Source organism: Malus sylvestris, chromosome 2, assembly GCF_916048215.2.
Source record: "Malus sylvestris chromosome 2, drMalSylv7.2, whole genome shotgun sequence".
Taxonomy (NCBI): Eukaryota; Viridiplantae; Streptophyta; class Magnoliopsida; order Rosales; family Rosaceae; genus Malus; species Malus sylvestris.
Window position 1 is genome coordinate 37,055,316 of NC_062261.1, and position 9,740 is coordinate 37,065,055.

The 9,740-nt window shown below is 37.5% G+C and overlaps 1 protein-coding gene across 1 annotated transcript; it reads left to right on the top strand.

Annotated features, from left to right (window-relative positions):
- The first annotated feature begins 27 nt into the window (after window positions 1-27).
- LOC126613718 (tubulin-folding cofactor D-like) lies at window positions 28-9,491 on the top strand. The gene is made up of 17 exons (XM_050281294.1): window positions 28-322; window positions 752-1,299; window positions 1,831-1,933; window positions 2,336-2,512; window positions 2,926-3,117; window positions 4,068-4,184; window positions 4,388-4,492; window positions 4,950-5,120; window positions 5,211-5,426; window positions 5,593-5,791; window positions 6,569-6,774; window positions 6,875-7,099; window positions 7,192-7,752; window positions 7,845-8,111; window positions 8,399-8,443; window positions 8,583-8,768; window positions 8,923-9,491. Exons 1-17 carry the CDS (start codon window positions 113-115, stop codon window positions 9,211-9,213), a joined length of 3,819 nt encoding a protein of 1,272 aa, XP_050137251.1. The 5' UTR covers window positions 28-112; the 3' UTR covers window positions 9,214-9,491.
- Window positions 9,492-9,740: the final 249 nt, after the last annotated feature.

Consider the following 9,740-nt stretch of genomic DNA (forward strand, 5'->3'; position numbering starts at 1 on the left):
ACTTCATGATTCATTTTGCAAATGACTCGAAAATCATGTGATGTAATATGCAATTAGCCCACCCTTCTCAACGATTAAGCTAACAAAGGCGGGAAGTGGAACATCTCCAATAATGGCAGCCATGGTGGCGGAAGAAAACCCAAAGCAGAAGCAGGAACTTGCAATGGGTAAAGAAGACGATGACGACGAGCATGGCGCCAAGGAGGCAGTGCTCCAAAAGTACTTCCTTCAAGAATGGAAGCTCGTCAAGTCCATCTTAAACGACATCGTCTCAAATGGGCGGGTGTCCGATCCCTCCGCTCCCCACAAGATCCGATCCATTGTAACGCTCACTTCCATCCCTTTTGATATTTTCTGCATTTTGCAAGATTGAATTTTTTGTTAGAACCCACTTGGAATTACTATCATTAGACCAATAATACCATTTTTCGTTAATTACATTGTGATTGGAGACATTTTTAAGTGAATATGATATGAAATTAGTTTGCTTTTTAAGTTTTTGATCAAGACACCATTTTAGCTTACTGTAAAATGAATTGGTTTTGGTTTTGGATTTGTGGGATGCATCCAAGTTATTGTATTTAGGAGTAGGCTTTTCTGATTGGGCCCGTTTCGATCATTTCAGAGGTGAGCTAGTGATTGCACTGCTCCAAGTTGGTTTCTTAGTTTGTCTTTCAAGGCATTATTCGATTGGCGAAAATGTTTTTGTTCTATACTGAAAATTTGCTATTTGTTCCTTATTTGTATGCAGATGGACAAGTATCAAGAACAGGGTCAACTAGTTGAACCTTACCTGGAAAGCATCGTTACCCCGCTCATGTTTATTGTTCGCTCTAAAACAGTAGAATTAGGTGTAGCTTCAGATGAAATTCTTGAAGTAATTAAACCCATATGCCTTATTATTTATTCTCTCGTCACCGTTTGTGGATACAAGGCGGTTGTCAGGTTCTTTCCGCATCAAGTTTCGGACTTGGAACTTGCTGTGTCTCTTTTGGAGAAGTGCCATCACACAAATTCAGTGTCATCACTGCGGCAGGAAAGTACAGGAGAGATGGAAGCTAAATGTGTGATGCTTTTGTGGCTGTCTATACTCGTGTTGGTTCCGTTTGATATCTCCACTGTTGATACTAGCATTGCAAACGACAGTAATCTTGGAAAACTTGAGCCAGCTCCTCTGGTATTGAGGATAGTAGGGCTCTCCGAAGATTACCTTTCAAATTCAGGCCCTATGCGCCCTATTGCTGCTTTGCTGCTCTCGAAGCTTCTAACACGTCCAGACATGCCAAGGGCCTTTTCCAGGTTTCTTTCATCAAGTACATAGGTCATAACTGGTGCATACCAACCGCCTACTTTAGCATTCCATGATTATGTGATAAAAATTGATTGAAATTCCAGCTGAGAGCAAGCTGTGATTACACCCTCATGGAATTTAACCTTCTAGCCAAGGGAATATGAGTTAATCCTCTCTTGTTTTTGTTTCTGCACCACAATAAGTTCTTCCCTTTTTCTTTTTGGAAACACTTAAAATTTAGTATTGGTTTTATGGTTAATATTTTGAATAGAAGATAGTACGAACACTCAACGTCAAGTAACTTATCTCTCCTTACATGCTCTAAGACCTTGCTGTTTGAACCGTCAGATTTTCACCCAATGTCTTAGAATGGGTGATAAATTTGATATGAAATACCCAACCTTAAGTGCTTGTACATTACCCACACATGCTTATGTGCATGTTCTGTCATTATTTCTATCTTAGCTAGTATGCTGTAATTCTAGACAACTTCTATTGCTGCCCTTGCTTACCTATTTCTTATACATATTCTTCTTCAGCTTTGTTCAATGGTCACACGAAGTCCTATCTTCTCTGAAAAATGATGCCATCAATCATTTCCGGTTACTTGGAGCTACAGAAGCACTGGCTGCTATTTTCAAGGTCTGCTTTTACTTCTTTGTTGTTCATACGAGATTATGATGACAAACGAGGCCTAAAGCTCACAATCTAAAACTATGCTTGATATAATGATAAAGTAGTAACTAGTAACGATATTATATATTAAAAACTGTTCGACCTACTTGGTTTTAAGATTAAATATGTTCATTCATTTCCACTTTGAGGCATAAAATATCCCTTTAACTTCTGATACACATACTTCAATTTACATGTTTTTTAATATAAAAACAAAACTGTATATTATTAAGTTATGGAGATTGTTTTAAACTTTTATGGATGCTACAAATCTACGTACAGCAGAAATCTATTTTTCTAGAAAGGTTGTCATTTATTTTGCTCAGTTTATAATATTTCAGTATCTTATATACTATCTTCAATAGACAGGTTGGTGGGCGGAAACTCTTGCTTGATGTGGTTACTATTGTTTGGGTTGACACCTTATTGTTGATCAAGTCTAGCATTGCCGCTAGGAGCCCATTACTGCGCAAGCATCTGATGAAATTAACACAGAGGATTGGGCTTATTTGCCTCCCTCATCGTACACCTTCATGGTGCTATGTGGTTAGAAATACTAAATTTTTTATTCTTTCCTTATTTTGAACTTAGTTTTATAAATAATAAGTTGTTTCTGTCAATGTTTAAGAAACTTAATCTATTACACTTGTATTTCATTACAAATGGTATGTATTTCCTGTTGAGTTCCAAATATGTCCCACCTTTTAGTATCTTTCTTTTCAAATTTTTATGCTCCTGTTAAATGATTAGAGTACTTCAGAATTCAAATACCAGATGTGATTCTGCATCTAGAAGCATAAGATTTTTGAATGGGGCTGCACATTAAGCAATTCTTTGCATTTTACAAATGACCACACAATGGATTACTGACTTTTGTAAAAAAAAGCCCTGATATGTCTTGGATAATTTCGTTTTTTCTCTGATGGCTCTCTTGCCTTAATCATGTACTGTTGATGCAGGGGAAAACAAGCTCTTTGGGAGAGAACGTAACTTTGTCTGCATCTGAAAAAACTGGTCGATACAATTATGCTTTAGATGATGAGGTTTCCAACTCCGAACCAAGTTCAAGCTGCCAGCAAGATGAAGAAATGGATGTTCCAGAAGTCGTAGAAGAGATTATTGAGATGCTACTTACTGGGTTGAGAGACACGGTATGTTTAAAGGTGTGAGATTCCATGAAAACTTGATTACTTTGAAGTTAGTAACTCCTGCTGTTAAAGTTTCAATGACAATATGGATCTCTTTTTTTTGTTGGTCCCATCTTGGTCATTTACTTGATCTTTCTTTAGAATTTTATTGGTTGGGAACATTGCTGGATTTCTGATATAGTAACCTTTGGAGATGCCATCATTCCTCAATATTCTGCTTATCTGCAGACATTTTGATCTTGCATTTTAACCAAACTGTTTGTTGTGAACTTGAAAAGCCAAGCATCTGCATAACAGCTTTGAAATGATTCTCCTCATAAGTGAGTTCGTTCTTAACAATTACTATACAGACGAACCTAAAGGATTATTAGTTATACTTGCAAGATAAAGAAAACTAACTAAAAGTCTGATTTCCAAGATGTGGATGATTTGGCTGAGGCTTTCAATGTTGGAATGAGAAAGAACACGTACAAAAAGTCCCATCAATTAGATGAAATCCTCCTAAATTACCTTGGAAATGGGGAATAATAAGTTTCTGTGGTAAATACTCAGGAACAGTTCTATTTAGTTCACTGGTTTATCCTCTCCACCACCTTTTTCATTGATCCATGAGGTTCAATGCGCAAAATAGTTGGTGGTCCTTGAGGAATGAAATGGTCATCATGTCTCCTGATTCTTTTGAGATGCGAGTCCACTATTTTTTACATGAATTCCAGTAAGCCTTTCTTTCAGCTTCTCGCACAAGTTTTCTTTTTGGGTCGAACTCTTCCAAAAGTTAATCTCCTATAAAACTAAAAACGAGAGCTTCATTGCATGGATATAGATTGCACCACAGAGCAACATAAGTTGGTAGTGATTCATCCTATTTTTGGATATTTTTATTTTACTTTATTTGAATTTATCTTTCCAAAAGTCATATGGTATGTACTTGTTGTTAATAGCATTTTATGCAGGACACGGTTGTGCGTTGGTCTGCTGCAAAAGGCATAGGCCGCATTACATCATGTCTTACATCTGCCCTTTCAGAGGAGGTCCTGTCATCTGTGTTGGAGCTGTTTTCACCAGGCGAGGTATAGTCTGGTCTCTTTCTTTAGTTTCTTTTCCCATACTTATACCATTCAACTGGTTCAAATGGCCATGCTGAAAAATCTTTCATACTCACATGGATTTCTGTAATCCTTTAAAATATAGCATCTTCATGCCCTTTCATTAATTGTAAGTAATTGTACCAATTTTATTGCTCAAAGGATGTACTGATATTTTGTTTTTTCAGGGTGATGGGTCATGGCATGGTGGTTGCTTAGCACTGGCCGAATTGGCACGTAAAGGGTTGCTCTTACCTATCAGCCTTCCAAAAGTTGTACCCGTTGTTTTGAAGGTTTGGAAAGTTGATATTCTCTTACCACTTATAAATCTAGCTTATGCTAATTGACGTTTTTGTTGAACTGTAGCGAAGTGTATGTCATTATGGTTGATCCACTATCGAACATTTTTCATCAATAGTGAAATGATTTTACATTTACTCTAAATTTGAATGCCTTCTTTCTTTTCCTTTATTTTTTTCTTTCCATATGTTATACTACGATCTGGGTGTAAGTGACAATGAACATATGCTTCCGGTACATCATGTCATATTTGAACTCTACTTTGGTTTTGTGAGCTTTTATTGAGCTTCAAGTTTACACCGCAGTAGGTTGCTCTAATATGGTGCTGTTTCTCTGTTGTATTCTACGTTAGATTAATGATCGATGTTAAAGTTGAATTAAGTTTAAACTATAAATTCTTGGCTTGTAGAGATATAAATTAGCACTGATGAGAGTAAATCTTCTAAATAGGCACTACATTATGATATTCGAAGAGGTCCACATAGTGTTGGATCTCATGTACGGGATGCTGCAGCATATGTTTGTTGGGCTTTTGGCCGTGCATATTATCACACGGATATGAGAAATATACTGGACCAGCTTGCGCCACACCTTCTGACAGTGGCCTGCTACGACCGTGAGGTACTAAACTTTTATTATAGTATGATTTGAATCATTATTTTGTACCACATTTGCTTTAGGTTTCTTATTTTCTAGTTTTATGATGCTTAGGTTAATTGTAGAAGAGCAGCCGCTGCGGCTTTTCAAGAGAATGTTGGAAGACAGGGTAGTTACCCTCATGGAATTGACATAGTGAACACTGCGGACTATTTTGCACTTTCTTCACGAATAAACTCTTATGTTCATGTTGCTGTCTCTATTGCTCAATATGAGGATTATCTTTATCCATTTGTGGATGAGCTGCTGTATAACAAAATTTGTCACTGGGTAGGCTCCAACTAGAATTCTTTTGATGCTTATTTCAACTGCCTATAGTTTTTGAAGTTACTTTAAGCTTATATTCTCTACAATCTTAGCTGCTAAAGTTTTAAAATTCCGTACAGACTGCTTTTATCTATCAGTGTAGATCTTATGCTTTACACAATGTCATCAGGATAAAGGATTGAGAGAACTTGCGGCTGAGGCTCTTTCTGCCCTTGTTAAATATGATCCTGAATATCTTATAAACTATGCTGTGGAGAAAATAATTCCTTGCACTCTCTCATCTGATTTGTGCATGCGCCATGGAGCAACACTGGCAGCTGGGGAACTTGTTTTAGCACTGCACAAGTGTGGTTATGCTCTTTCTGCAGGTTGGTGTTCTAACCTCTAAGAATTACAAGTAGAAGATTACAATGAGCAAGATAAAACTTGGGTCTACCTTAGATTAAAGTATTTTCTTATTTCCAAGCAGAAGGTTTCAGATTCAGAAACATTTCAGAAGTACAGTTTCTGGATCATACGTGAACCGAGTAACTTTCTTAGAAAGTGACTTGTATGTATGTTTATATATTTTCCGGTAGGTATCAGGATAAGGAAGTAGTACTGTTCACCAAAGTGAACAGAAAAAGTAGGTGCAGTGGGATAAGAGGGAGATAAATTATAGGAGTGAAAACATAGGGAAGTGTTTTCAGATGTTCTTTTTTTCACTGTTTTTTTTTAATGTTAAAAACAGTGAAATTTTTTTTGAGGCATTACTGAAACTTGAAAGACATGATTGCTTAGAAACAAAATGGTTAGATAGAACTAGGTCACAGAAAACAAAGTCCTTGCTTACCAGTTTAGATGTTGTACCAAAAGCCCTAATCCATGAGGAGGAAGTTATATAATGACATGTCTAGGAGCCAACTCATCTGAGGTCATTGACACCATAAGTTCCTAATGTCTCCTTTTCAGATGGTTTTCAAATTTCAAGTAAAATAGATCTTTTTTCTTTCCAATTCAAGCAAAGCAGTTTTACCGGGTTTGTTTTCTACTTTTCTTTTCTTATCCATGCTTTTTTTTGTTGGGGGCAGTTGCTGAGGTGTGGTGTAAGATTGGTAGTTTTTTTGCATTAGCCATTACTGTTTTGCTAAACTTGGCGTTTACAGATAAGCAAAAACGTGTTGCTGGTGTTGTGCCTGCTATTGAGAAAGCACGCCTTTATCGTGGAAAAGGCGGAGAAATAATGCGTGCAGCTGTTTCCCGCTTCATTGAATGTGTATCTATATCATCTGTGTCACTGCCCGAAAAGATAAAATGTAGTCTGCTTGATGGTCTTAATGAGAATTTGAGACACCCTAATTCGCAAATTCAGGTGGTTACCTCTTGCTTTAAGTCTTCTAACTAATTTCTTATTTATTTATATTTTTCTGCTATCTAAATTGCAACTCATGTTTTTTTACTATTATATGCAGGATGCTGCAGCTGAAGCTCTGAAGCATTTTGTGCCAACCTATCTTGTTGTTTCATCTGTTGGAGGTACTGGTGATATAACATCAAAGTACCTCGAACTCTTGAGTGACCCAAATGTGGCTATAAGAAGAGGGTCAGCACTAGCGCTAGGTGTTTTGCCTTGTGAACTTTTCGCCCATAGGTGGAAGGATGTGCTTCTGAAGCTTTGCAACTCTTGTTTAATTGAGGTGCAAAAGGAGTTTTGGATCTTCATTTCCTTTCTCCTTTTTTGTGGAAGAATATCAGATGATGGTCTCCTAATTATATTTCTCATGTGTAGGATAATCCTGATGATAGAGATGCTGAAGCACGAGTAAATGCTGTCAAAGGACTTGTGTCAGTGTGTGAAGCATTAACTCGGGAAAAAGAACAATCTGGTATTGATGCTGTGGAGGGTGACATGTCCTTGTTTCTTCTCATCAAGGATGAAATAATGATGACTTTATTAAAAGCTCTTGATGACTATTCTGTTGATAACCGAGGCGATGTGGGTTCTTGGGTGCGTGAGGCTGCTATGAATGGCCTTGAGAGATGTGCATATATCCTATGTAAGAGTGATTCTGTTGGTCTCACTGGAATATCAGGTCGAGTCGATTCTGCACTGGAGTTGCAGAACTGTGATGACAATAACCAGCTGCAGTTATTGTATGATGCCAATCTTGCTACCAATATAGTTGCTGGCATTAGTAAGCAAGCTGTAGAGAAAATGGACAAACTGAGAGAAGCAGCTGCAAAGGTTCTACAGAGGCTTTTGTACAACGAGATGGCCTATGTCCCACATATACCGCACAGGAAAAAATTGGAGGAAATTGTTCCTAATAAAGCTGATTTAAAGTGGGGGGTAAGCATACACATGCCACTTCTGTAGTACTAATACTATTGATGAGTAAATGAAGTTCTTTGACGTAGACCCTATCCTGTACTTGCTTGTAGGTGCCAACTTTTTCATATCCTCGTTTTGTACAACTGCTTCAATTTGGCTGTTTTAGCAGATCAGTGCTATCTGGGCTAGTCATCTCTATTGGTGGGTTGCAAGATTCTTTGAGAAGGGCATCACTCACAGCATTGATAGAGTATCTTCAAGTTGTAGAAAGTGAAGACCAGAATGCAAGGTCCAGAGAGTATATGCTATCTACTGACATGCTTTGGGTTCTCCAACAGTATCGGAGATGTGACAGAGTCATTGTACCTGCATTGAAGGTATTGTCAAATACTACCTTATTCTGAGAAGTGAGAAATATGAATTTCTTTGTTTTATGGAAATTCTGACGGAATTAGAGGCTTTAGAGAGCAGAGTTAAATAATTAGTTAGCTTCTTGTTTATTCTTACCTGAGACCTTGGCTGGCTTCAGAGAGATGATACCATAACCATGCGTTAATGTTGTTTCCTTTGGCTAATCATAAGTCCATAACCTATTTATTGCAATATTCATAATCCTCCCTTGGTCAAGTTTCTTGATTTCAATGAAATCTCTTTGGTATTGCAGACCATCGAGATTCTTTTCAGCAAACAGATATTTCTGAGTATGGAGGTTAGTCCCTTATCATCTTTAAACTTTTCAATATTAAGTGCATGTTTTCTGTTTCATATAGTGGTTTGCAGTCAGTCTTTTGATTATATATGACATGAGGACAGTTCTGATTTATTTGGATCTCAATTTCAATTTACAGGCTCATACACTTGTTTTTTGTTCTGGTGTTTTGGACTCTCTGGAAGTTGAATTAAAAGGGTCAAAGGACTTCTCCAAGCTATATGCAGGCATTGCAATACTTGGATATATTGCTTCAGTTTCGGAATCCATCAACACTCGGGCCTTCTCTCATCTTCTCAGTTTTCTTGGCCATCGCTACCCTAAGGTATGGTTCCCATGAAGTTTAAGTATTTTATGGATCAAAATCTTAAACATAATTGCATTGTCTTCTCTCTTAACCGATTGTATCACTAGTGGGTAGCAGCTCCAGTTGCAATTGTATGTTTCCTATAAGTTTTTTTCTTCTTTCCTCTACCCAGATACGGAAAGCTTCTGCTGAACAAGTTTACCTTGTCCTCTTGCAAAATGGGGGTCTTGTGGTTGAGAAAAAGATGGAGAAAGCGCTTGAAATTATTTCAGAAACCTGCTGGGAAGGTGACATGGAAGCTGCAAAAGTCCAAAGGTTGGAGTTGTATGATATAGCTGGTCTTGACACAGATATACTTCGAAAGGCTAGTAGTCGAGTATCAAATAAGGATGGTAACAGAAAGCCAACAACTACAGATGAAAATGCATCGTATTCCTCGTTAGTTGAGTCATCTGGGTTCTAAATGTGTACACTAATCCCGCGTTTTCTTCTGCTGGCTAAACACGACAGCCCTTTCCTATTGTTGTTTGTAGTTTCGTTCTTCAAATGTGCTTCGAGGTGCTTGCTGATATTTTGGTTGGAAAATCTCCACGGATCTTAAACATGGATTCAGTGAGAGCGCTTTTTTGTAGCTTTACATTACGAGTCTTTGGCACGTTATTTGTAAATAACTGAGTTCAAATTCTTAGGCTCGTTTCTACTTTGAGGGCCAAATATAGCAAGCCCGATAGAATTTGATGATTCCATGTAGCCCTTCGTTAGAGATGGATTTTAGAGCAAAACAGGCTAAAATGTACCATTAGCCATTCATTGGAGATGGCCTAAGCCTTCAAAGAAGCCAGACTCTGCACTTTAGTATGATAAATCAAATTTTCACTTTGTGGAATTCACATCGTTAATTTAGTCTTATTTTTCCTGCTTCTGTTTGTTGTGAGTCTGCAATCTCTTTGTGGAAAGCTTCTCTAAATTTTCCTTGTTCCGTAACTATTT

Bases quoted from the DNA above. Each gene is read 5' to 3' on its own strand.
- LOC126613718 (XM_050281294.1), top strand. From the start codon at position 113: ATGGCAGCCATGGTGGCGGAAGAAAACCCAAAGCAGAAGCAGGAACTT. The intron at 323-751 runs GTAACGCTCACT...ATTTGTATGCAG, and splicing joins CCCACAAGATCCGATCCATT to ATGGACAAGTATCAAGAACA. The intron at 3,118-4,067 runs GTATGTTTAAAG...CATTTTATGCAG, and splicing joins TTACTGGGTTGAGAGACACG to GACACGGTTGTGCGTTGGTC.